Source organism: Brachypodium distachyon, chromosome 1 (genome assembly GCF_000005505.3).
Source record: "Brachypodium distachyon strain Bd21 chromosome 1, Brachypodium_distachyon_v3.0, whole genome shotgun sequence".
NCBI lineage: Eukaryota > Viridiplantae > Streptophyta > Magnoliopsida > Poales > Poaceae > Brachypodium > Brachypodium distachyon.
In genome coordinates this window covers 26,501,897-26,529,879 of record NC_016131.3, presented here as the reverse complement: position 1 = coordinate 26,529,879, position 27,983 = coordinate 26,501,897, and the positions used below count along the sequence as shown (strand labels likewise).

Below are 27,983 nucleotides of genomic sequence, written 5' to 3'. Positions count from 1 at the left end.
CACGTAATCCAGAGACAAGCGCCACCACAACTACCGCAGCTCGCGCGAACCCACTTCCATATTACGGATTCCCGAGGGGCCCATCCGCAAAAAAGACCCCACAGCCCATCGCCGCAAACCAATCACTCGGCGGCGCGCCGCTGCCGCTGCCGCCATGGCCGCCGCGGACGCCGTCAAGCAGCCGCTCCTCCACCGCGCGTACCCGTCGCACGCGGCCTCGGCTTCCTCGCCCTCCCTCCCCTCGGTCTCCTCCTCCGGCGTGCACGGCGGCCGCCCGCGCTTCCCCGGCGGCCTCGACGTCCCCAACCTCAAGAAGCGCGGCGGCGGCACGCGCAGCTGGATCCGCGTCGAGGCCTCCACGGCCTCCGTGCAGACGCTGGAGGTCGACAAGGCCACCATGATGCGCCGCTGCGAGCTCCCCGCCCGCGACCTCCGCCTCCTCGACCCGCTCTTCGTGTACCCTTCCACCATCCTGGGGAGGGAGCGCGCCATCGTCGTCAACCTGGAGCAGATCCGCTGCGTCATCACCGCCGACGAGGTGCTCCTCCTCAACTCACTCGACAGCTACGTCTTCCAGTACGCCGCCGAGCTGCAGCGCCGCCTCCTCCAGCGCGCCGAGGGCGACGAGCTCCCCTTTGAGTTCCGGGCGCTCGAGCTCGCCCTCGAGGCGGCCTGCTCCTTCCTTGACTCTCAGGTACCCACGCGCCCCAGGATTTCTTGTTTCCCCCTTTACATAAAGTATACATGCTTCTGCTGTGATTGCTTAGTTATGGTAGGAGGAGGATCACATACTATTGTCTAAAATTGCTGGAGTACTGTGATTTTACTTGGATAGTTGAATTGGAGTGGGCTAAGCTCATCCGATGTTTAATTGAGAATTTGAGATTAAGTGTGGAGTACCATGGTGCAGAAATGCTTGGGGTCAATGCCTCTGGTCCAAAGACACAAAGATTTGTTTCCTTGGTAGCAGTTGGATCAAAATTACATCTGATGGTTGTGGCTCTTGTCTTTTCCCTTCTTTTGGACTAGTTGGCATCAGTCTGCTGCACCTGTAACTACAATTTCAGGCTGTCACATTTCCGTTGATGTTTTTAATCTGGACATTCCTGTATTGATGCTTTTAGGAGGGGGATGATTTAACCATTTAAATGTGTAAATAGAGGTTTAAGAGGAAACTGTTCACTGTAATACATCTTTAAATGAAAAGGGGCTCCATTTAGATACGTCGTCATAATAGGCAATGTCTGGGCATCTTTGTCTAGTCTTAGACACTCGGTGTTAAGAGATAGGGTTATCACGGGTTAAGTTTTTGAAAGAAATTTGTCACTTTAAGAGGATAATAGCTAGCTTGGTGCAAATTTAGTAGAAAAATAAGATCCTGCAAACAGTTTCTTCTCTAAGAAGTCACCATTCACCACCTTTCCATGTGCATATTCTTTCCTTCTACAGGTGTTCCCTTTGATGCCTCCTGCCCTTTATAGCCAAAACATGATGCTTTCTCTGTTAAAATCTTGACTGACACTCATTACACTAAAATTGCCTAACTGTTCTAAGCACAACAGACAAATTTATTCAGAAAATGGATAATACACCTCATATGCTTATGCTTGAACCATCTCAACGTGGCATTTTACTATTGAGCCAGATTTGTGCCACTTGGTTATAGTTTTATTTGGATACTTCGACTGTTATGAGGCTATCATATGGGACTAGAGACTCCTATTCTGAACAGTCAGGCTATACATAAATGCTTTCCACCGATTACAATTTTGCTTTCTTTTTGTTAGATCAGTCAGTGTTGTTTCCATGTTTGAAAGTAAGCCCGTCAATATTAAGTACGCTGACTATCACGTAGCTGCAAATTTGGAAGCTTTTTTTTTTTGGCGAGTATAACCTCATTGGTGTATTTGAAACCTTGCAAGGAGACGTGGAGCAGATTTAGCTTCGCTTGGCATTCTGGTTCTCTAAGTACCACTTTCAACCTATTACTTTGTTAGTACATAAATTAATGGGAACATATCTGTTGGGGCATGACAGTAAGATTTACTAGAGATGGCAAATATTCTTCATAACTACATGATTCCTCAGCATAGTACAAATGCGACAAACCCAGCGAGGATTGGTATGTATTATTCAAATATTATTATTCATAACCATCCACTGTGTTTTGGCCTTTTGGGATGTATTATGCTTTGATATATAGTAATTTTCTTTTGCTTTTAAAAAGTAACAAATAATTAACGAATGTATGCAACATTAATCATCTTAGTAGTTCATTGAAAACGCAACCATGCTGCTAAACACGACATCACAGGATTTAACTATTGACAATATTATTTTGTAAAAGCTGCAAACAAGAACCATTACCTGAAAATGATTATGATCCAACGTCCTGAATTTTCTAGCATGTAGAAAGTGGTACATATTCCAAGCTGTACAGCTCGTACTGTTTGAGACTCTCCATATATTGCTCATGTTCACTTATAGGCTGTGGAACTGTATTATTTAGCTATCAAAATGCATTTTGCATTTCTGCAGTCAGCAGCCTTGTCCTCTTTTTTTTTTGCGAAGAAGCAGCCTTGTTCTTACCTCATCAAGTTCTTTGGAAATGACACATCTTATGCAAATAGATGATCTGATATCATTTCAAATCGGAGCATGTCTGAATCTGCATTTCTGCCTTTTTCTCAGGCAGCAGAATTGGAAATTGAAGCATATCCATTGCTTGATGAGCTGACGTCAAAAATTAGTACTCTAAATCTGGAACGTGTTCGGCGACTAAAAAGTAGACTAGTTGCTCTGACCAGAAGAGTTCAGAAGGTAAATTGCGTTCTAACAGAACCTGCTTCTCTTTCTTTGGTTTCAGATCATCTTTCTAAGTTTTGACCTGTTGCATAATTTCCATTTTGTCTTTGCAATAATAGGTCAGGGATGAAATAGAACAGCTAATGGATGATGATGGAGATATGGCTGAGATGTATCTCACGGAGAAAAAGATGAGGATGGAATCATCCGTATTTGGTGATCAGTCATTGCTGGGCTACAACTCAGTAGGTGCTGGGGCTTCAGTTTCAGCTCCCGTGTCTCCAGTCTCGTCACCCACAGAATCAAGGAAGTTGGAGAAAACATTCAGCTTGTGTAGAAGTAGACATGATAGTGTGAAGAGCTCAGATAACACAGTGACAGAACATATTGAAGAACTGGAAATGTTGTTGGAAGCATACTTTGTAGTCATTGACAGCACTCTTAACAAGCTTACTTCGGTAATCTTTCAAATTCTAGTGTCTTGTTATTTTTTCATGTTGTTACTAGAAGTTGAGGGTGACTGGTTGGTTGTCTCTTCTTTCAGCTGAAGGAGTATATCGATGACACGGAAGATTTTATCAACATTCAGCTGGTACATCAACATATCTCTACTCTTCTCATTCAAGCTATGCACTACTGCTGCTTGCTGGTCTGTAGTAACTGAGTGATGTTGAATTTCCCGTTGCTCCCAGGACAATGTTCGGAATCAGCTGATCCAGTTTGAGCTTCTACTAACAACTGCAACATTTGTTGTCGCTATTTTTGGAGTGGTCGCGGGGGTATTTGGGATGAACTTCGAGACTTCGGTTTTCAGCATACAGAATGCATTCCAGTGGGTCCTGATCATTACTGGAGTGGTTGGGGCTTTCATCTTTTGCTTCTTCGTCTGGTTCTTCAAGTACAAGAGACTGATGCCCCTGTAGAATATAAGCTCCGCATAAGGTGGGCCAAAACTTATACTCTCTCTGTTAAGGTATTTGATCAAAAGCCTCGAACTCATGTAAATTAACATTCTTCTAGAGGCTTACAGCATACCTACGGGGAAAATCTAATGAAAACATATGTTCCGTACTGCTGTAAACGGGGTATTATAGAAAAGTGTTGTTCTACGGTACCTAAGTGTCTCAGTTTGCAGTTTCCTTAAAAGAAATTACAAGAGGTAATATTGTCGTAAGGGCATAGCTTACTGTAATTATGCATGTCGAGTATATATGGCCTTCTTCAGTTCCGTGTAGGAGAATCAATTTTAAGGACATTTATTCATAAGTTGCTTGAATTTTATTTAAAATGACAGTCACGACTCGCGGGTCTTTAATACTCCTAAGTCTTCAGTTTAGAACGTATATCAACATTCAAGCACCTCACACGCCTAACTCAATATATATCCCACAGACTAAAATTGCTTCTACATGTTGCTTCACAGCACCATCTCACTACAATTACAGTGTAAATTGCTGTCAGTTGTGTATTTTCCGGCGAACAAGAAATTTAATTTCAGGCGCATGGAATTTAACTGCAGGCAACTCTGTAATGTTTATACGTATGCGATCTGTGCTCCCGCTAGTTCATCCCATCGATGTATGCAAAATGGCAAAGAGTCAGTGCTGGCGTTGGCTTCTCTGTGTGCCAACTGACGTAGGCGATTTCCTTACTGCATCTAGGTCGCTCTAGTTCATTCCTGCGGCAGGCCAAGTAGCCGGAGATCAGCTAAGCCCCACCACGTGGCGGTGACACGATGCCACGGTACGTCCCACGTGTCCTTTCATGCATTCCAGTTCGCCGCTTAACACGCCCACAATAAAGCGTCTTCCCTTCTCTGCTGGCACTTCACCACAACGCCGGAGCAAGCAAAAGAGATAGAGAAAGCTTCGTCCTAGAGAGTAGGCAACTAGGCATCCAGAGGAGGAGGAGGAAGCATCGTTGGTCATGTGGCCGGAGATCAAGGCTTGGGCATCCATGGCAGACGACCCTCTGAAGCGCGGGTCATCATCGGCGACGCACCCGTCCAGCCCGTTGCGCCGCTTCAGCCCTACTACGATGACCGTCGGCGGCCTTCTTGTCGCCGGCACCCTCGGCTACCTCATGTTCATGCCCAAGGAGAAGAGGCACATCGACCGTCCGGCTCACCGCCCTTGAGAAGCTGCCGTTGTTGTCCCAGGAGGCGTACGCCGAGTAGCATAGGTTGCTTACCAGTAACCATCATAATAAGTTCTTCCCTTTGTTGGGTGTTCCTTCCATGTTGTGCAAATCGTATGTTGTTTGTTTCTGTTGTACCTTCTTATCCGTGAGGAACATGGCATGAATTTCACTCAACAGAGTGTCTTGTTTACTGAATCTGGTTAAATTCTGTGAAACACTGAATTACCATCAGAGTTCAAGGAGCTAGCTGTGCTGTATGTAACGTAAGGAACTAAAGATACACATGTAAGCTCAACACACCAGAAGTTCACCCATTTACTGTAGTGTAACTGGGAATCCCCTAAACGGATGAAGAAGCAGAGCTGATTTGCCTGCCTACTACTCTATTACATCTCTGGTGGTCACTCGGAACCAATCTTGTAATGCTAGTTTAGGTTCTAGTCGATCTTGACAGAAGAGTAGATGAGCCTGGTGAACCAGAAGCAGGCGCAGAAGCCGATGGTGCCGGTGAGGACAAAGAAGGCGTAGGAGGCGATGAGCATGTAGCCGAAGTAGAGCACGCCGGAGACCACCTTGGTGATGTCCAGCTTGGTGAAGAAGTAGAAGGCGGCGTACAGGAAGAGGTACACTGCTGAGGAGCCGGCCGTCAGGTAGGACCTCCACCACCACTGGTAGTCCTCGCCGCAGAGCTGGAAGTAGCAGAGCACGATGGCGATCTCGGCACAGGTGAGGATCAGGATGAGGAAGACGAGGAACAGGAAGCCGAAGATGTAGTAGAACTGGTGCAGCCAGATGGAGGTCAGGATGAAGAAGAGCTCGATGAACACCGCACCGAAGGGGAGCACGCCGCCGATCAGCACCGACACGACGGGGTGCATGTACCATGGCTGCTCCGGGATCGGCCGTGGGATCTTGTTTGTCCGGACCGGGTCCTCCATGGCAGGCTTCTTGAACCCATGGTAGCTCCCGACAAAGACCAGCGGCACGGAGATGCCAAACCAGAGGAGCACCAGCGCGAACATGGTGGTGAACGGCACGGCGCCAGATGACCTCTGGCCCCATATGAGCATGTTCAGGACGAAGAAGATGGCGAACACGATGCCAGGGAACATGCACGCCGTCTTGATCGTGACCTTCTTCCACTCTGACCCCCTGAACAATCTGTAGAGGCGTGCCGAGGAGTACCCGGCGAGCACACCCATGAAGACCCAGACGAGGAGCATGGCCGTCATGAGCCCTCCCCGGTTTGACGGCGAGAGCAGCCCAAGGATGGCGAAGAGCAGGGTGACGAGCAGCATGCCGAAAAACTGGACACCCGTGCCAACGTACACGCAGAGCAGCTCGGAGTAGGCCGGTGGCCTAAAGACGTCGCCATGGACGAGCTTCCACCCGGTCTCCTCCTGCGCATCCTCCTGGGTATCCAGCTGGTTGTACTTGGAGATGTCGCGGTACAGCGTCCGCAGCATGATCATGGCCACCATCCCGGACAGGAAGAGCACGATCATCAGAGAGTTGATGATGGAGAACCAGTGGATCTGGTCGTCCGTCATCAGGAGGTACGTGTCCCAGCGCGACGCCCATTTGATATCGCTTTCCTGCAGGATTTCACATACCGTGGACGCCATTGTCAAGAACGATCTCGAGCCTCGCAGAGCATAAACTGGCAAACATGTGCTCAAAACTGGCATCGTAGGAGATGTTTGCAGAAAGAATGTGAGATGCAGAACAGGTTCACGCTCGGCCATACCTCAAAGCTGATATCGTAGGAGAAGATGATCTCTTTGTTGGCCTCCACTTCCTGGGGAGAATCCGAGTCGACAATGAGGCGCCTGGCATGCGGATCACAGGTCTTGAGGCGCGTCGAGTTCCCTTTCCAATCGCCGTCATATTCATGCTTAACACTACACATGAAAGCAGAGCAAGAGGAATGCCAATAAGTCGATACCATGACATGAAGACGGTCAAAACAAAAAATGTCCCATTATACACAAGGCATCGATGGATGTCACCCAAACCTGTATGGTTTGACCTCAAAGGCGACGATCCTAGCAAGATCCGTCTTGGCGTCCAGGTGATACTTGACCAGGAACGTCAGGTGGTTGTGGATGAAATGCTTCTCGTCCTTGCTCTGCATCAAGGAATGGGACCCAAAAAAACAAAGAATCCATTCATTCACGCGTATATCCATATATGCAGCTGACACAAACACACATCTGATGAATTACTGACCCCGGAGTACTGGCCCTTGATGCCGACGTGCACGCCGTGCTGGTAGACGGTGGCCGCCTCCTGATCCAGCCTCTTGATTGGGACGACCAGGGGGAGGTTGTCGAGAATCCTGCAAGCAATCAGCGAGTGAACGAACAATCAGTCTCTGAACATTTGAGCCCTTCCGTTGGTTAATTTATCTATCTGCGTATCTGAATTCTCACATGTTGACGCGGTACTCGTCGTCGATCTTCTCCTTGAAGTCGTTGGCCCCTTCCTGGGTCAGCGCCGTCCTGCAGACGATCTGGCAAAGCCGAGGCTCCCTCATCTCGAACTACAACAACAACAACCCAGCCGCAACAAATTTATTTCCGGAATCAATTCAGAGCATCTCATTGGCACAATTCAAAGTGGTATCGTCCCAAAGTTGGAGCGAGCGTGGTAGAGGCTAACTTACCAGGTAGGGGGAGTTCTCGATGCGGTCGCCGCGGAGCAGCTCGCCGAGGTTCTCGGCGCTGTCGACGATGGCGTCGGGGCGGCAGAAGGGGAGGGAGTAGTAGGAGTAGGGCAGCTGCGTCTTGGTGGAGCTCAGCTGGCTCACCTTCACGGCCAGGGGGTCCTTCTGCAAACCCCACACCCATGTCGTCAATTCGACAAACACACGCAGCGCAGGCATGAGGAGAAAGGGTAAAGGAAGGGAGGGGGCGAGGGGTACGGCACGGAGACGGACCTTGCGGAAGTCGGCGGGGGCGACGCCGGGGAGGTAGAACCCGCGCGCGGCGCCGGCGAGGAGGAGGAAGAGGACGGCGGCGAAGACTCCGAGGAGGAGGAGGCGGGTCGCCGCCATGGTCGCCCTGCCCTCGGGGGTCCGGGCGGAGAGCGCGAGGCGAGAAGCCTTGGTTAGCACGTCGTCGCCGGCAGCGAGCGGAGCGTCTCGGCTGGCGTTGGCTTGGACTTGACGGGTGTCCTTGGGTTGGGAGAAGGGGGGTTTTGGTTTTGCCCAGGGTAGTTGGCTGTTGTGACTTGTGAGGCCGGCTGGTGGGCCCTGGGCCGCGGTTTAGTTCGAGGGCGTGGGCCTCGCCGCGCGTACTTCCGGCCGACGCGTGGGCCTCCACCCGAATCCGGGGGCTGTCAGGTGCGGGGCCCGCACGCCACCGGACTCACGGAATCTCGAGGCGGAGAGAGGAAGGAAGAGTGTGTCAACGGGGAACAGTAGGAATCACGCCATGGTTTTCCAGTTTCAAGGTGAGCTTTGCTTGCTCCGGTTTTTGTGTTACCACTCCTTCTTAATTAATTGGCCTCTATGTGCACATCAAATTTACATTAGCGTTTGTCAAACATGGTGGAGTTGTCTCAGGGTGCAGTGCAGATGCATGACTCTGACGCACCAATGTTTTATATGTGAACCTGGTCATTTTCTAGGCAAGGATTCGTGAGTGAGCAATTCTAGTACTCCTCAAATTCATATTAATTGTCGAAATATTATGTGTATCTGTATCTAGAAACTTTTTAGACATAGATACATCTATATTTGGCAAATTTGAGATAATTAATATGGATTTGAGAGACTATTTTTTTAGGTAATTCTAGTACCACTAGCGTGTGTGCATGGAGTACATTTTTTTTCTTTTTGGGAATTAAATAAACATCTGAATATAGGATTCGTGACAGCTTTGGTTGGTTAACGGCTTAACGCAGCGATGATCTGGCCAGTAGTAGTCGTCAGTGGAGATACGGACGTGTTGCAGTTCTTCGCCGTCTGACAGACACGTGTCCACGCGCCACCACGAGTAAAGCCAAGTTGTCCATTTGGTTGTTTAGAACATCTCTCTTCCATTCCCATTTCTTTCTAAAGACTTGTGTTTGCTGATGCACGTCCATTCTATCATAATCTCATCTTCATTTTGCACCCAAAAAATAGCATGATCTGTCCTCTTCTACCAAACCCAATTGCCAGCTGCAATCACGAAACCTGTAATCCATTGTCTGTTCTTGCCAAACTAGCTTCCATTTTCTTTTGTCTCATGATGATTGCCGAGTCCATTTGTCTCTACTAGACACCTCCTGAGGTCACCCAGCCAGCAGCTTCAGGATAGTTCAGATTTGGTGCCTCAGTGTCACTGGGCTGGTTTAGTTTTTTTCGAAGTTGACTCATGGACGGACCTCGTCGTTCTCCGTGGCGTGTTCTACTGGGCCGGATCTGGCCTAAAAATTTGCAGCCCAAGGACAAACAAGGCCCGTCGCCTGACCCCATGGTTAGGTACACATGGGCTGGGCTACGTCAGTTTGAAGTCGCTGAACCTTTGCTGCGCTGAAAGTACCTGCCGTAAAGAACCTAAATACGGAGTTAAATTGATACCAATAGTTGGATTGCGAAAATGATACGCATGCAGTAGTATTGATCAACTCACTCATAATGCCGAACACACACTAGCAACCGGGCTATTCCCTTTCCGCTCATACCAAACGGAAATATTCAGTCTTTTACAGAACAGCGGGAGACGAAAAGGTAGGGAAGCTAATTGAGCAGTGCTAGGAAATCTACTGTCAGCGCTCACAGTTGACATGCTAACTTGATACGAAAACCTAGCACCACGCCACCACCAGAAATTCAACGTATCCTTGCTACTAATCCAAACGACTAAGGTAGACAGCTCCAGTAGCAGGTCAATTATGCCAAACACAAGCTAAAAAGCAAATAAATTCCATTTGGGGGCAAAGGACATTGGTCTCTATATATGCAGAACCGCGTACACCTGGAGATAGATCTTATGCAATGGAAAATGCACTTTGTATTAGATCTATCTCCAGATACTTGAATTTCAGGGAAAATACCTGGAGATGATACTTGAATTCCAGGGAAAATACTTTTGAAAACTGTTTTATCTGATCGATTGACATAAACCATTATCCATCTAGCTAGCATTGCCAGCTGCTACATGCACAATGCCCCTTTCTATTCATATGTACGGATACGTCAAGCATCAATGGCACGAGAAAGCTTGAGCCTTATCCTCTAGCTATAGCTAGGGTACGTCTCTTTTCTGATGTGCATATCATCCATGTGTGTCCAGAGAGAGGCTCTGGCAAGCACGCTAGCTAGATTTGCTTGTCCTTCTCAATTATATACACAATCGATGCATGCATGTCAAATCATGCCATAATTAAGCTAGCATGCCATCAAAGTACTACTAGAAAGAATACATAGCGCGGCTAATCAACCGTTGTTCTTTTTCGCTAAGTAACTAACCAACAGTACACGTACGTGCCATGCATATCCTTATCTCCTTCCAAAGCATGCAATGGAAATGTTTTGTTTATGCCTAAGCATGCATCAGCAATCACATGCATGCGAGAGTATGCAAGGTGCTAGCTAGCTAGGTAGCTTAGCTTAGCTGTGATGCTGTGTCCATATGCATGGAGCTTTGAACTCCTTAGTTTTAAGCACCCATGGTGCTGCATGCTTCTGCTATCTTGAAAGAATAGCTTGTGGCTGTGAAGAATCAATACAAGCACGTATTACCTATAATCTTAGTTAGTAGGAGGTGGAGTACTATTATAAATTTTTAGCAATGCGTAATAGTCAGCCGTGCATATGCATCTTACCATGCACCATATGATCTGTCGATGGCTATTTTTTCTTGTTGGAATGAAATAGCATCAACCTAAAAAGAAGGCATGGCTAGTTAATTAATTAGGCTATTTAATTCCAAAATGGTCCAGATAGTTCCCGGTCTCCATACTAGCATAGCCTTTGACACAAGATACCCTTGTCATCCAATGGCGTGGGTGATTCCCTTTTGGCCCTTTTGAGAAGGATAGCCGTACGATCGTGACGTGAGAGCTCTCCATATATGTATATGTGCAAACTGTGTGCATATATATGTACTGGATGGGCGCATATATTAACTGGAAACTAATTAGGGTTCACTTTGAAGTGGACACGTTTCAAGACATGAGAGGATGAGAGCATTTGGTTAGCAAGGCATAGATCATGGATGAACGACACATGGTTAAGCAAGTACTAATTATTGGCAGTATATATATGATCTACATCTGTACTTCAAAATATTTGTTTTGCTAATAATTCCCTTTTGATTTACCTATTAGTTTTGTAGTACAACTAAAGGTGAGCACCTTTCTTTGGGCGTTTAGTTAAACGACCTGGTCATAAAGCAAAGGTACTGTACACCTATCCACTAGCTGAGACTATTATTAGCGAGTGATCGAACTTTTGTTACGGAGTAAATTATTGTATGCATGGATGCTTCAGGAGAACTGTTAGTAGTTTATGTACAGCATGACAGCTTGTGATTGACTGTACATAAAAGTGAATAAAGCATGAGTTGGAGTAAAATATGAGCATGCATTATTATGGTTATATATTATTTGGTGTATTAATTAGTTATATAGCTTAACTTCAACTTAAAGTGTTGTAAATCCTTGCATTTATTAGAGAAATAAGAAATGCCAACATGCATGTACAACACGCACCACAACTTATATATTTTACTTGAAACAATATATCTTCATAGAAAACATATTTGATCAAACAATATATTTGTCATATTTGGAGATTGCGTGCAAATTAAAGGAATTTAACTGGTGATGCATATATGCATGACAGCCAATCACACGCTGAAACATCGCCTCGATGAGCAGTACGTACAATTCCTGGTCACCACCACCTTGATCGAACTAATCAATCCTAAATTAACAACGGACTAATTAACCAATTAAGCTTTGCATGCATGGGCCATGCACCGCCGAGAGCGAGCGAATCATTAGAACATTAATTAATCAGTACATGCATGTTGTGTGCATGCTGCGCGCGCCGCGCGAGATCGGTCGACGTCGAGCATTGTGGTCCGTCCATTTCCTACGATCTGTGGATAATAATAGTTATTCTAATCGGACGAACTTGGTAGCACGGATTGGTATAAATTTGGGAATGCTACATACGTATGATAGATACGTACTGTAGCTTAGCTGCTTGTTGTGCATTAAGTAATCAACTTAGTTTCACACATGCAGCATATAAATTAATAATAGTAAAAAAAGTAGTACTACAAACTCCACAAAAAACATGCCATAACGAAGCATTCATAAGTTTTCGATAACGTACGTGCATGGGCTTCTTATACGAAGCTTTTTTTTCCTTTCAAATCTACAAATACGATTCGAAATAAGTTCAATTTTAAAATCGGATTCATGCATGTGTAAGCAAATTCTGGCGCCTAGCTTCTATGATTTCGTGGACGTCGGTTCGGCATGCACTCTATGATCCGAAAATCAAAGAAGTCAATGGAGCTAGCAGGTCAGGGCAGATCATATAAACACGTGTATTAATTGTATAATACTGCATAAACGACCATAGTCGGTCAAGAAAAAGAAGTAAACTCATGTCAGTCGATCCCTACCTAGCTAGCTGGATCGAGTAGCCAGGAGTACTGTGTCCGGGCCGGCGAGCTCGAGCTCGAGAGAGACAACAAGGTGCAGTCAAGTACTCCACTCCAGCTGCGCTCCAGCTGGTGCTGTGCGGCTGCGTGTCAGTCTCTTCAGTCAACAAGCTGGCCTGGCTCTGACCACCCACTTGCGGTACTACCAGGAGCTGCTTTTGAATTTGCCAAACAAGGCCCGGGCCGACATGGCTGTACGATCGTGACAAACTGGTCAAACCACCCTGGAGATGTAAACCTTTGCCTTGTTTGAGTGTACGACCCTGTCGACTGGCTAGCTCTCGTACGTGTGATATGATAGATGGTCGGACGGACTCGATCGCTTTCCGTGCATCACATCGGTCGGTCCGTGTGCATCCCTGGCTCGAATCGATCAGCGTACTGTTCGAGTGAGAGAAATGAAAAGGGAAATGATGGAGGTGATCGACGACGTCGTACTGCGAAATCTGCGACATCTATTTGATGTCTCTTTCCATCGTGACCGGTGAACGTACGACTCGAATAAGTTAACGAGAAGGAAATGCATAGTAGGATAGAAATTTGTTACTCTCGGGAGAGCTAGCTCTCGGTCGATCGTAGTAATAAGTGTTGCGAATTTAGAATTATAAACTCGTACTAAAAGCATCGTTTCTTAACGGCTCGAGCTTTCGAGTGAACTGATTTTTTTTTTGAGTGAACTGACTGGTGCATCAATTCAATATGATTTAGAGACAAGAGTCTAAATTAAGTTCAGACATTAGTAGTTTAAAAATAATTGGGGCCTTTGACGATCTCCACATCTAGGCCTAAAGTAACCTAGACATCCCTTACCTAATACTCACTCCATCCAATATTAAGTTTCTCAAATTTGTTCAAATATGAATGTATTTATGTCTAAAATGCGTCTAGATACATGTAATATTACGACACTTAATATGATATGCAACGGAGGGAGTAGCTCGTGAGAGTGTTAAGCTTTAGGGTGAACTAGTTAGTCCATCGATTCAATAGAAACATACTTTGTTCGTACATTTTCGTAATATGTTCCAGCTTTGTCTTATGAACCTTTTCGTTAATTCCTATAGAAACAAAAAATGACCTGCTTCTGTCCTATTTAAATTTCTAAACTTCTGCTTTCTTAAATGAGTTTGATCAAGTCCATGTATAATGGTAGAAAAAAGTATATTTTGTTCCCTCAACTGACAGCGAAATCTAGAAACAGTCCCTCAAGTCAAAACCGTATACATGTGGTCTCCTTTAGCAAAATCGGATACTTTTAGGGCTAAGCACAGGTTTGACCTCTAGTGGCGCCATTTTTCCTTAAACGTTTTCACATAGATGTCACTGTGGACCCAATTTAGTAACCAAATGTACATGCATGATTTCAAGTTCAGGGACCATTTACGGTGCAGATGTCGTCATGGCACGCTCGACGTGAAGAAATATAGTGGGAAAATCATGACACGTGAAGGAAAAACTAATCGGAACCGTTCAAATCCAGAAGAAACGACCAAAAATATCAATTAAAAGACCAAATATATAGGATCTGTATTTGAGAGACCATCGGTAGACTTCCGTCGCCAATTTAAGACCAGACACATATATACTTTTGTCTGCAATATATCGCCCCATCGATCCACTGGTGCTTGCCTCGACCGGGACTCCGATCGAGCCGTCATCCGTGTCATGAGCAGTGGGTGAGTTCGTGAGGATGTGTACTGGGAGAGCCTTATCCCCGTGGGATCAGCTGAGTGCACCAACTCAACACGGTCTCATCAACAGTGGCGGCTGGCATGGATGGGATAAGGCAGCGCAGTATCAGCCACAGTGCATGACCACTCCAACCACTGCTGCATGCCTCGAGAACAGCGCTGCCAAACAGCTGCGGCCGGCCATGCATGGCTGACGGCTGCTACATCCCAGCAGTGCAGTGCAGATATATACAGAGAGCTAGTAGCACTGTACTGTACTGTATACGTAGTATGTAACAAGCGGTGCTCAGTTGCAACCAAAACACATTCCGTCTTCTTTGACCTAATATATGTTTTGGTCAAACCTTGGTGCAAAGTAAACGGTTTTTACGTTTTGGAAGATAGCATGCAGTACTAGGCATGCTTGCATCCAGAGCCACGTGGATCGAGCAAGCACGAGATCCCTGTAGATCGATACTAGTTCTACTGCATTGACAGGAAATCCATCATCCTTCACGTGCTAGCTCTTGCGGCCGATTAGTCCGCAGGTAGCTAGATTTCCTGGAAGCATGCACAGTGCCGATCGAATTGCACAGTGCCCTCTGCCACGCCGCTGCAGGTACGTACATGTGGATGTCCAGCAAATAAGGGTGCATGCATGCACAGTGTGCACAGTACAGTGCAACAGTGTCTCGTACGTTCGTTTTTGGTCCTGCCCACAACTTTTTGGCAAATCTCGCGGGTTCCGGAAAAAGGTCTTAGATCGATAGAGGCAACAACGAACACAGTCGACCGGGGCCGGGTACGTACGCATGCAGCTAGCGCTTTGGTCGTCCATGAACAACGACGACCTTCCCTTAATTTCCGGGTCCCATGCATGCATGCACGGACACGTCGGCAGCATGCACGGACGTACGTACGAACCTACAAAGATTGCATGCATGATTCGCCTCCAACATCTACTGTACGTGCTCCGTATATTTAAACGTACTAAGTGTGGATTTCCAGCCGCAACGACAGGGTATACGCACGTACGTACATATGCTCCTGTGCGTATGCGGGGAGATGCTGGGGTCAACAAAGTTACAAGGGGTTACATGAAAAAAAAATAACGGCGGCAACTTTGCGAAAAAAATTAAACCTTCCCGAGCCACGTCAGATGCCATGGCTTAATTTATTCCAGGCTTGCCTTAGTTTGGTCTAACATTGTCATTCTAGACTGAAATGAGCCAACGTGCCAAGTTTAAGGAGTCGTTTTACAAACTGGCGAATTTATGGATGAAACTGAACTTCGCTGCTAAGGTTATAGATTCCTCATGCATGCAAGTTTCTTCTTGAAAGTCTGTTGTTTCTATGTAATCCAAGAAATTGCATGACAAAGAACATGAAAGCTTATCAATTAATCCAACCTCATCTTGTGCCTGGACTGAGATTTATTTACTTTTCTTAAAAATGAACTGACTTAACGGAACAGACACGTCCAATTTTTTAAGCTTAAAAATCCACCTTTAATTTTCGCGCACCAGGCAGGCGCCTAACAACAAATATAAAGGCTACAAGAACATGAACAATAACCGGAACAGAGGACGAGAGGCGACCAGTGTGAAAAATATCCTTGGCTATCCAGACTGTCCGTGCAACAACACACCGCGCAGAATCAGCCGTCCGGCCGGCCACGGCCAGGGCACGAAAGAAACGTAAACAGTGAATCTGTCGTACGTACTCTACTGTACCCACCACTGCACTTTGCTGTGCTCCATCGGCCGGCCCCCTTCACTTTAAATTAAACAAGCAAAAACAAATTGCTTGCTGCATGCTACTAGCGCGTTGTTCAGTCGGCGACCACTTGCACTCTTACACTGTTCGCACGCGGCACACGGAGGCATATATGCACGTACATGTACAGCTCCTTTCGATTCGATCTCTAGCCGTGCGTGTCTTCCAATTTTGCCATGCCATGCACGTGTACTCTCCGTCCTATACTAACTTTGACGAAATCGTTGCTAAATAATTATCGTGATTTTAGTATAAATTTGAGTACGGGAGTATGCCAATACATCCATATTGGATAAATTTGAACAAATTTGAATACGAGAGTATGCCATATTTAAATAAATTTGAAAATTTGAGTAGCAGAGTATGCCAGTACATTTCAGACAGGTGGGCCGGGGACACGGTCGATCCACGTGTCACTGCTGGCACTGACAGGTGGCACGAGACCAGTGGATGTGTGCATGCATGTGCTGGCATGCATGCGTGCACGTGGCCTGCCAGCAGTCCTTGCATGCTGCATGCACTGGGGGCTCCTGCTAGCTCTTGATTTGATTGGACGGTCCCGATTGGCGCCACGTGCTTGGCCGCGCGCGCGTCTCGATCGTACGTTCCCCACACATAGCCGGTCAAACTCGTATATAGCACGATCGAGTGAATGCGTGAACTACGGTCGTGTCGTGCTGTCGTACACGACCAAGCACGAAATAACTGTTGGTTTTTTTTGGCAGCAAGTGTTCGTCGATTACTACAGGGTATGCCGACCGACCGACCGACCGCTAGATATCAAATGGAGACATGACAGATACGGATCTGACCATAGTAAACTCGGGTCAAATTAAGGCCAGCTAGCTAGTGTAGATGGCTATATATGTACATACACAAGCCTGTCCCATGCAGGGACACGTACGTACTGGTACGTACTTTGTGGTGTAAGTAACATGGAGTCAATGCATGCAAGATGCCAATATGCATGCAGCTGACCTAGCTAGCTAATTAGTAAGCTATTTATGGCTGCCGATCGTACGTCCCCGTTTAGTTTAGCTACTCCTAAACTAAACTAGTAGGCGACAGTGTGTGCTTAATTAAAGTTTGATTAGTACTGCGTGTCAGCTGTGGAGGAAGCATTAGGCAGGAACCCTAAGCATGTCCATACCTTGTCGAGCCTCTGATCCCTGATTGGCTGATTCCCTACATAGTATGTACACGTATATGTTTGGCAAAATGCAACTAGATTTGACTTGGTTGTGCATGCATGCATCTTCCAGGAATATTCATTCATTAACGCGCCAAAGGTCAGCAATTACGCGCCAACAACTTTCGATCCGAAGCCTAGATATTAATTTAGATAAGTATACCAAGCAGTACAGAATTAGCAAAGGTTGGGAGAGACAATGAGAGAGCATGCAGTCAGCCAAGCATGCAATGCAAGCAAGCTATAGCTAGGCCGGTTTCTCTCTCAAAAAAAAGCTTAGGCCGGTTTCTCCCTAAAAAAAAGCTTAGGCCGGTTTCAGTCTTGAGGAGGCACAGAGTTCGTACTAAACAAACTAATCAATGTAGTTATTTTGTGTCAAGCAAGAGATGCCTTTTGACAATGCCTCCTCTAGCTATCTCTCTCTCTCTCTCTCATCTCTCTCCCTACTTTCCAAATGTCTTTGCATGCTTGCATTAAACAATGCATGATGGATCAATGAACACACAATCTTTCTTACAAAAAGCAAAGCATGCATTTGCTAGGAAAAGATGCATGCATGCATGCCCACCTGTCACTAATTAAGTTGGAAAGCTGTTACCAAAGCTCGTGAGGGTCAAAGGAACGTGTGTCAACTCAAATATCGATGCAAACCGGCCAAGAAGGCAACCTGCAAACACGCGTAGTACGTAGTACTAGCTACCCAGCTTGACGCGCCAATTAAGTGTTAAAAAAAGAGAGAAGATTGACGCGCCAATTTATCAAGTCAATAATTCGTTCTACTGTGTGCTGTCACAAGTCTAATACTCCACAATTGTTAGTTAAACCCTATAGTTACTTGACTAGCTAACTTGGTCTACACTCTACAATTGACTCCATACAGTACTCTTGTTAGCAGAGTATTGTACTCAAAGTTCTTGTTAATTACCACTCCCTCTGATACTAAATTTTTGATTCAAATTTGCCTAAATATGGATGCATCTATTTTTAAAAAACGTTTAAATACATGTAATATTTTGACAACAATTTAGTATCGGAGAGATTAGTTAGCTAGGTACATACCTAGCTAGCTAGCTACTTCATATACAGTTAACTACTAGGAGTACTATATAAGATGCCATGACACTTTATATACAGCTACTGCTTGCTTGTGGTGTTCAAAGTTCTTGACCGTTGAATAGGGCTTGATTAACTTAGTATATAAACGGAGTTCAAGTGTTCAACTAGCACGGCTTTTTAACTAAACCAGACATACGTACGTACACTGAGAGCTCAGCTAGCACGTCATGGCACGCAAATTAAACCTTCGCAATCATATCATATGTAAAGTATGTGTGCTGTACATAAATGTCCACGAAACATCCTTGTCATTCCTCTCGATATGTATAAACATAACAAACGAATAGACCAGTGAAGCTCCTTTTTATATACCAATGGAAAATATACATATACAAGTGAAGTTTGTGGAGTTTGGAGTTTGTTCTTTAGTTGTGCCATAGTTGAGAGTGACATGTATAGACAACGATTGATTGAAGCATATTACTGATTCCTCCGTCCATATTAAGTGACGAAATATGACATGCATCTAAACGTTTCTTGAGTATAGATACATTTATATTTGGACAAATTTAAGTCATTAAGGAGCACCTCAAGAATTAACATACTACCAGTAAACAAGATCAAAGCCACTATTGGAGTACTGCATGCATGATGCAACACAAAAAGGGAAAGAAAAGAACGAACGAACGGTGCTAAATATACTTGTGGTTCCATTCTGACGCAGAAAGCTAGCTGCCTAATTAATGTTGCCGTGACGCCAAAACAATGTCAAACGGGAAATCTTGCATGCATGTATATATATGGGCTACATCGACGCGGATGGAGATCCATCAAACAGTAAACAACAAAAATTAATGCTCTTTTTGAACAAAAGCGCATACAAATAATGCGTAAGCAGTTATGCATCTTTGGGGGTAAGCATATGTAGCTAGCTTGCTAGAGTTTGGAGATAAAACTGGTCACATGGTATGTAATTTTCTTTTGCATCTTTACCAACGTAAACACCGACCTGGCGTGTGGGGCCGGCAAAGGAGGTTTCTGTCATGACATTTACTATGTGGGCGCATTTGATACTCCCTCCGCCGTTCTAAAATAAAGGGCATATATTGTTGACTATATAAAAAAAACTTTCTACACTTTGACCAAGCTAAATAAAATGTTAACATTTACTATTTCAAATGATCAACTACAGAATGGTAGATCTAATGATTTTGATTTCAGATTCTAATTGGTGATGATTTTTCATATAGATTTGGTCAAATTTACAGCCAATAAAATTTTATATAAGAACCATTCAGGGATTTATTTCCGTCTTCGGATGCCTAAAGGAATTAAAAAGTTACAAAATCGTATGATTAGTTAGCTCTGACATGCACATTTGTTAATTAGTGCTTAAAGATATGAGAATTATTTTCACAATTTAATTTCTATACACACTATATCGGCTAACTAGCAACGGTTTTGATATTATGCTTTGCTTCTTTCTGATGGATCCATTAATTAATTCACATGCGTGCGAGGGGGAAGGATCGATGCCCCTTAACAGATCAGATATCCAGAGAACTGCTTATTAGCATGGAATATATGTCTGGATGATACCCTAGAATCATGTAGGTTCTGCCCTATCAATCCTAGTTTGCATCGCCCTGATAAAATAATTAATATGCAGGTTTGAACAATTTAATTAATCAATATAGTGTGAGCTTCGGTTGCACACATTGATCGATCGATCGGAATCTTACTTGTTTAAAGCAGTCGGGTATGCCATGTATATATACTATATAGATTAGTTAGCTAGAGGTTGATTTGGCGCCTTTAATCAACTCTGAGAGCCAGCATCAATCTTTAATCAGTATCTTAAGGGACCACTAGAACCATGGTCTTCACCACTAATTAGGCCCCATTAGTCTAGTCCACATTCACACTTCAAGAGAGATCGAGATGAAACTGGCTAAATAATTAACCTACCCTACATGATTACGTCTAGATGAATTTAGCCAAAGAAGCTAGCCCTTTTGTGTGAAAGGAGCAGTACAGTAATTAACTCATCCAACTATATTCCATGAAATTAAATTTGCATGCCTATCAAATTAAATCTTATGAAGTAATTAATCAGAGGTAGCTGTTATTCAAAAGGGGCCAGAAATATTGTTCTTGGTGATCTCTTGCTTTGCATCGACCGGTCGATTAGCTGACCATTGTTTTTTTGCCCGGCCCCACCTTCTCTTCTCTATCTCAGCTCTCACTCTCAAACCTGCGTGTATAAATATGGCCGGCGCGGCACACACCACCCTTCTCATCGGAGAAGACGCAGCAGCAGCTTAATTAGCAGCCAGGGAGCTAGCTAGCAAAGGCAACCAAGTAACTAAGCAGTGAGAAAGTTAGAAAGCAAGAGCTTGATCAGCTGTTAACTAGGAAGATGATGATGGGGGTGCCCATCAAGGTGAGGGAGGTGGAGATGGAGAGGGACCTGGCGGCGGTGGAGGAGCTCGAGCGCCGCTGCCAGGTCGGCATCTCCGGTGACCAGAACCAAGGCTCCGTCGCCGACGCCGATGGCGGCGGTGACAAGAAGAAGAAGAGCAAGAAGAAGAAGATGTCGCTGTGCGTGGAGCAGATCGGCGACCCGCTGGCCAGGGTCCGCCACGCGCCGGAGCACGTCATGCTGGTTAGTTAGTCTGCAAGCTACCATGCTTAGTAGTATTAACCATGAAACATATATATCCATGCATTAACAACAAGCAAACACATGCAAATATATACTGTATATTACTCTTCATCATGGTTAATTCCTTCCTGGCTGCTGGCCAGTGTACATATTTGGATGAGCCCATGCATGCACAGATTAATGCAGAAATTTTAAAAATTAACTTAATCAAGAACTACTCTGGAACATACTTAAATTGGTTACTAGTAGCTTGTGTTGTGCATGTGACTAAATGGTTTAATTGTACATGAATGTTTATATAGGTTGCCGAGTATGGGGAGAAGATGGTTGGGATGATCAAGGCCTGCATCAAGATGGTGAGCCTCCCCAACAGCAGCAGCACCAAGCCTTCGCCACCATCATCGGCGACTTCTTCTTCTTCCTTGTCATCTTCTTCCTCCAGCTCCCCTGAGCAGCAGCAGCAAGAAGAAGAAGAGCCGTACGTGAAGGTCGCCTATCTCCTCGGCCTCCGAGTCTCCCCTTCCCACAGGTAAATTAAAACCACCGCCGCCCGCCTCACGTAATTTCTTTCCTCTTTCCGGCACGGCCATGGCTAACAATCACGCACAATGCGCAGCCTAATCGCCATTTTGAGCTTCCTTTCTTCCTCCTGCTTGCTTCCAAAGCTGCTTTCTCTTCTCGCCTAAATTAAGCTTTCCTTGTTTCAGCAATGGCAGAGAGTGCTGACGTGTTCGGTCCTTTCTGTGTGTGTTTGCTTGCAGGCGGAAGGGGATCGGGGCGGCGCTGGTGCAGGCGGCGGAGGAGTGGAGCCGGGCCCGGGGCGCGGCGCGGGCGACCATGGCGACGACGGCGTCCAACAAGGCGTCGCTGGCTCTCTTCGTGGGCCGGTTCGGGTACTCGCCGTTCAGGCGGCCCGTGTTCCTGGGCCGGCCCGTGCACGCGCGCCGCCTGCCCATCCCGGCCGGCCACCGCGTCTTCCACCTCCAGCCCCCTCTCGCCGCCGCCGCCTACGCGCGCCATTTCCCCCCAGAGGAGACCGAGTTCCTCCCCGCAGATCTCCCCGCTCTCCTCAACCACAAGCTCACCCTCGGCACCTTCCTCGCCGTCGAGGCCGCCGAGAGCAGCCCCGCCGCCTCGGACAGCTCGTTCGCCATGCTGAGCGTGTGGGACTCGACGCGCGCGCTGCGGATGCGGGTGGAGGGCGCGCCGGGGTTGCTCAGGGCGGGTCTCGCCGCGGTCCGGGAGCTCGACCGCCGCGCGCCATGGATGCGGGTTCCTTCGGTGCCGGACGTGTTCCGGCCCTTCGGCGCCTACCTCCTCTACGGGGTGCGCATGGCGGGGCCGCGGGGCCCGGCGCTGCTCCGGTCGCTCTGCCGCCACGCGCACAACGTGGCACGCGAGAACCCGGCCTGCGCCGTCGTCGCCGCCGACCTCTCGCCCGACGACCCCGCCGCCGCCGCTGTCCCTCGCTGGCGCCGCTTCTCCTGCGACGAGGACGTCTGGTGCATCAAGGACCTCGACGGCAATGGCGACTGGCCGGCGCCGCCCGCGCCGGCGCCGGGGACCGTCCTGTTCGTCGACCCCCGCGAGTTCTAATCCGCCATGGCCATGCCGTGCCATGGCATCGGCATCGGCATTGCCGTGGACGGCGCAGGCAGGAGCAGGCAGCTGGATCGTCTCTGGCTGCCCAATTTTGACAGTGATGTACACATTAGTATATCTGGTGCTGCGACGAACGGCGGCAATGACCTGCCTTTGCCGCTTGTGGCAACAACTCCCCCAAGTTAAAATTAGCTTAATTCAAGAGTGTGATATTAGAGAAATTAGTCAATTAATTAGCTTAACTTTAGTTTGGTTCCGAGGCCAGGAACAACAGCAATGGAATGCTTAGCAGACCCTAGTTTCTCTGATCATTGTTCATGTCATTGCAGAATCAAACCAATGCCACTTCTTGTTTCTCTCTGGTTTTCGCAGAAACTGCCTGCAATGAACCTAATTTAAGAGAAGAGAAATTAGTCTTGCTGCAATTAACAACGGGAGTTCAGTAAGCTCCTGCATAAGTGCAACTAATGGAGGCTTCCAGGTTAGTAATCCAGTGGACTCTTCTCTAAAAAATTGGAATTCATGAAGTTACCTCAGGGAGTAGAATGCAGCCAACTTTGAATATTGATAAAATACTAGAGACCATCTGAAAACTCACAAAGACAGGTATTGTTGATCAGATGGAGTAAGAATGAGTAATTAATCATTTTGGTTATATCATCTTCTAAAAATCATTAAAATAAGGCAGTGGCCAGGTCAAAAGAGATGGCCCCACTTTTCACCTCCTGACCAGTGGAAAGGTAAACTGAGAACAGCAAAAAACACATCCAGCTAACTAAGCAATCAAGTAAAATTATCGTAGCTTAACACTAGAGAAAATGTAATATACAATGATAATGAAAAAGGCAAGCATGCATGACATCAATACATATGAGAGTCCAGATCACAATACATATGACATCAATCTAGCACAAGTTTTGACTGAACAAGATCACTGAAAAGAAGTGATGCTGGATTAACTAATGATAGATTAATAGCCTGGCCCCACTCCTACCTGGTGGTCTCACACACATTTCATAAAAATTCCTGTTGCACAAGGAGATCTCCTTTAATCCTGCGCAAGATCAGCCAAATATTCCAAGATCACACAGAAATTCATGCCCCCCACCAATAACAAGCTCTCACTTTCAGCTCATGGCTGAGACGATGATGATGGTGCCATGATGATCTGATCATATTCATGGTCCAGGTCGATCAATGGTCCACAGGAGAGAAGAAGAAACTTTAGTGTTCCTCGTATCTTCCAAAAATAGAGTAGTATTGTCAAGGAACTTACCAGGATGGTGATGGTCCAAGTTGCAGAGTTTCCTGACCAAGATAGCCATGGACCTGCCTATGCAAAAAGAAGGGAAGGGAAAAGTAAGTGAAAATGACTTGGATCTATGTGAAATGCATAAGGAATCGCAGCAATGGTCCTGGGCTTCTGGCCAATCCATGAACCTAGAACAAAGCTAATCTACAGAGTATATATGTAGCAATAGTGGCTTTGATAAAGTGCAAGGGTTTTTGCAAGTTGCTAGACACTTCCAGGAAGGAGGAGCAGAGTTAGAAATGGCAAGTTGATGTGGCTAGGGTTCTTCCTTTCATGTTTGGTCCCCTCCAAAACCTAGGAGGGGTGTACATGGCCTGTTCTCGCTTTCTTCTGCGCCGCGTAAAGAAACCAGAGGGCAGAATGTGCTTAATCAAACCGTCTCTTTGAAATTTCTGTGTAATTCTTGACATCGACCCGAATTGGAGTTTAGGGAAATTGAACTAGCATGTATAGAGACAGAGTATGTCATCATCATAGTTTGTTCTTCATATTCCTCATGATTTTGCCTGGTGTAAGGCAGGAAGTAGAGAAGTTATTAATGGCAATAATATATGTATTCTCTTAACTACAGAATATATGCAGAATGGGTCGTGGGAATAAACCTATGTGTTAACATGGCAGGCCTAAACCTAATAAACATTGCAATTAGATGGATCATGACAGAGGTGGTGATCTTATCAAAAAGGAACCAGAGATAATGACATGAATTACATTTAAAATCAGCTTGCAGGCGCACGAAGAATGTACCGACCAAAGAAAGTGCAAATTCCTAATAGAATATCAAAGATATGTTGGAAGGAATAATAAAAAGGCAAAACAAAAGGAATATTTGAACCTATTATGTCGCTGTGGTATGACATAGTTTTTTTTAACCTAATGTTTTTTATCAGACAAGAACGTTCAACCTTCATTTTTAAGTCCAACAGGCACACTCCTTTCTGGTATGCAATTTATTTTAGAAGGTACTTCAATGGATGCATCAGAAATGCACTTTGAGAGATAAGATGGACTGGACATGTGTATCTCCAACAGGAACACTCCTTTCTGGTCTGCAATTTATTTAAGAAGGTACTTCAATTGGTGCATCAGAAATGCACTAGAGATAAACATCTGTATCTTTAGTCTTTACAAAGAGAAGATCACAGATAGATGTCTGCATTCGAATGATTTCTTCAGGAGCATTGAACAAGAATCCAAAGGTGTTGCAAGAAGTATATGTATACTCCCAATGAGGAATCAGATTCACACATCACAATTGCAGGAAACTGTTCAAAGTTGTAGTTCTAAATGTCTGCTTGCATTGTATATTCCAAGTTGGAGCTACAACACAGAAATTATAACGGGATAGAATTGGATTCACAATTGTAATAATCAAATTGAGTGGATTCCTACGTGATGATGCCAATAGTCTCTTTGCATAGCATAGACACGAAACAATCCGTCATGTTAACAGAACATGTGTCTTTCTTTAAAAAGGCACTTTTGAGAAAAACTTCTCCGGTGGTCATTTTAACAACACAGAAATTATCCAATTTTGTGTAAACATAACAGGCACATTAAACATACCTAAAACCCTTCAGATACACCAATTTCAGTGGTATATCACTGATCAAATGAGCTGTGCAATCAAGCACTAATTTTGTGGATTAGCCACAACCCTCTAGAGTAGTGTAAATCTAGTTTAAACCTCAAGAGCCAGGTGTAACGGACAACGTCAAACAAATAGGGAGCAGCTCAATAAACAGCCATGGAGAAAATATGATTCAGAGCAAACAGAAATCAGATGACAGCTAATAACATGTAGTTCAAACATTTCTTTCTGGTACAGATGACAGCTGATTTCAAATGTGTCGATCACATGGTACTTCAATCAACGGCAAATACACACTTGTCTAAGTCTGCAACAGCATCTTGTAGAAATGGCATATACGGTGCACACTCAAAGTTGCATCTACTGACCGCCCCTCAGAGCAAGCACAAGATGGAGCACTGAACCCCCTTCAATGTTGTAGTCCTTGGCAGTTTTATCATCAGCGAGTTGCTTCCCAGCATAAATGAGCCTGCATATGGTCAGTAAATTCTAAGTTGCTAACACAGATTAAAGTAATATGAAGCTGAAAGCACGCTTAGAACATAAATATTCCAGCTTCGTTTTACTCTGAGGGGCAACAAGAGTACCTCTGTTGAACAGGTGGAATACCCTCTTTCTCCTCAACACGTTCCTTGATTCTATCAATTGTGTCAGTGGGCTCAATATCAATCTCAATTTCCTTCCCAGTAAGTGTCTTCACCTTAATCATAGTTCCACCCCTCAGCCTCAGCACCAAATGGAGCGTCGACTCTTTCTGAATGTTGTAATCAGCTAACGTTCGCCCATCTTCCAATTGCTTTCCAGCAAAAATTAGCCTTTGCTGATCCGGGGGAATGCCCTCTTTGTCCTGAAGTAAATAAACCAGTATGTCAGTCACTCAGTATTTTTCAAGGAACTCAGTTGTACTCCAATGATATGGTCCTAGACATTGCTTACTTAAAAGCATAAGGAGGAGCAAGAAGAAAATAACTGCCCATTTAATACCAGGAGATCATTAAGACGAAATTCAACAACTGCTATGATTCCTGATAAGAAAAAGAGTGCAATCTTAAGCTATCAATGGAAAGCAGATAAAGTGTAACCTGACCATCCATTTTACCAGATTGGAGGGTCCAAATTCAAACTTGATGACTTGCCGACAAAATATGCCATACAATCAGAGCAGTAATAAATCGACTGTTGCATAACCTCCATTTTACGTGCGCAATTTGAATTTGTGAATAATCTTAAAACTTCACTTAGTATTGTGATTTCACATGTGCACTAGCTAGTTTAGGCTGAGTAAGGATTTTCAAGACAATGCCAGCCAAAATTTTCTGTTCAATCAAGTGAAGTCTAAACTGTTTCAATCAAGTTTAGTCTAATCGGAGAAAATAATAAAAATATTCCTTCCAAAATCCCTCTAAACTGAAGTCTTAGGGCATGTCCAGTGCAAGATGCCTGGATAGGCACTTAAACTGAAAAAGAAAAATGAAAAAACTAAGAACATCCGCTAAGAGGTTGGGCTTCCAACGCTGGGCGCAATTCCAGGCGCTAAAAGCTAACTCCCTTGTTGACGCCACGGAGAGAAAAAAAGCATCAAGCACTTGGCGATTCTTTTTGCGCCGACGCCAGCCTAAAGACCGGGATTAGGGGTAGCAGCGGTCAGATGGTTGGGATTTATTTCCCTAGCGCCTCCTTAAGCACCAGCATTGTATGTGGCCTTATTGAACAACTAATATGGAAGCCAAAACAATTCTTAGCAGACAAAAAGAACACGGCCTACAGGTAATCATATCGACACGCGATAAGTATAATCATATCGGCCTACAACTAATAAGTAACAATACTTCAACAGAGGATTATACAGTGCATACTTGCTTGCCCAATTTTGATCATTACATACCACAGAGCACAGCGATAGCACACGACATAATCTTATACTAGCACAGTATCGCACCGAAATTGGAGTAGGCTCCTGGCGAAAAGCTAACATTAAACAGTAAATTGCGATCCTAAACAAGATCTCCATCACCACATACTGCAGAATCATCCCAACCTAAAGGACTATTTGATTTCCCTCCCGATAATTAACAAGAACCACTAGCGCACGACTCATCTACAACGCGCGATCCGGATCCCGGCGCCCCAGATCGAGGGCGAGTTAGCGGGGTATGGGGGAGAGAAAAGAGGCAGGCGGGCGGGGCGGTTGTTTGGACTACCTGGATCTTGGCCTTGACATTGTCGATGGTGTCGCTGCTCTCGACCTCGAGCGTGATGGTCTTCCCGGTGAGCGTCTTGACGAAGATCTGCATCGCGGATCCCCTCCCGCCTCTCTCCGCTTCGATCTGCTAGGGTTTTGCTTCCCTTCGCCCCCGGAGCTCCACCTCCTCCCGAGGGTTTAGGTTTGGGTTGTTCGGGTTGGGGACGATGATGTGGCTGTTTTGCATATATGCACCTCGTCCAGCCCGTATTTGCGCCCAGATAGAGATGGGCCAGCTCAGCGGTGAGACACTGTAAGGCCAATCCACG

At 45.5% G+C, this 27,983-nt stretch overlaps 4 protein-coding genes across 4 annotated transcripts; 2 read left to right on the top strand and 2 right to left on the bottom strand.

Annotated features, from left to right (window-relative positions):
• The first annotated feature begins 14 nt into the window (after positions 1-14).
• Positions 15-3,979, top strand: LOC100841898 (magnesium transporter MRS2-B). Its single transcript, XM_024456648.1, has 5 exons — positions 15-694; positions 2,692-2,820; positions 2,925-3,263; positions 3,350-3,397; positions 3,498-3,979. Exons 1-5 carry the CDS (start codon positions 155-157, stop codon positions 3,726-3,728), a joined length of 1,287 nt encoding a protein of 428 aa, XP_024312416.1. The 5' UTR covers positions 15-154; the 3' UTR covers positions 3,729-3,979.
• Positions 3,980-5,104: 1,125 nt separating this feature from the next.
• Positions 5,105-8,144, bottom strand: LOC100838668 (transmembrane 9 superfamily member 9). Its single transcript, XM_003563277.4, has 7 exons — positions 7,883-8,144; positions 7,610-7,774; positions 7,377-7,486; positions 7,174-7,282; positions 6,960-7,072; positions 6,692-6,845; positions 5,105-6,539 (listed from the first exon to the last, which is right to left on the bottom strand). Exons 1-7 carry the CDS (start codon positions 7,997-7,999, stop codon positions 5,382-5,384), a joined length of 1,926 nt encoding a protein of 641 aa, XP_003563325.1. The 5' UTR covers positions 8,000-8,144; the 3' UTR covers positions 5,105-5,381.
• Positions 8,145-20,611: 12,467 nt separating this feature from the next.
• Positions 20,612-22,927, top strand: LOC100841591 (probable N-acetyltransferase HLS1). Its single transcript, XM_014896743.2, has 3 exons — positions 20,612-20,967; positions 21,270-21,496; positions 21,729-22,927. The coding sequence occupies exons 1-3, from the start codon at positions 20,722-20,724 to the stop codon at positions 22,561-22,563; spliced, it is 1,308 nt and encodes a 435-aa protein (XP_014752229.1). The 5' UTR covers positions 20,612-20,721; the 3' UTR covers positions 22,564-22,927.
• Positions 22,928-25,595: 2,668 nt separating this feature from the next.
• Positions 25,596-27,906, bottom strand: LOC100838366 (ubiquitin-NEDD8-like protein RUB2). The gene is given in 4 exon segments (XM_003563276.4): positions 25,596-25,838; positions 25,840-25,941; positions 26,060-26,319; positions 27,674-27,906. Coding segments are annotated over 4 exon segments (546 nt in total). The 5' UTR covers positions 27,767-27,906; the 3' UTR covers positions 25,596-25,747.
• Positions 27,907-27,983: the final 77 nt, after the last annotated feature.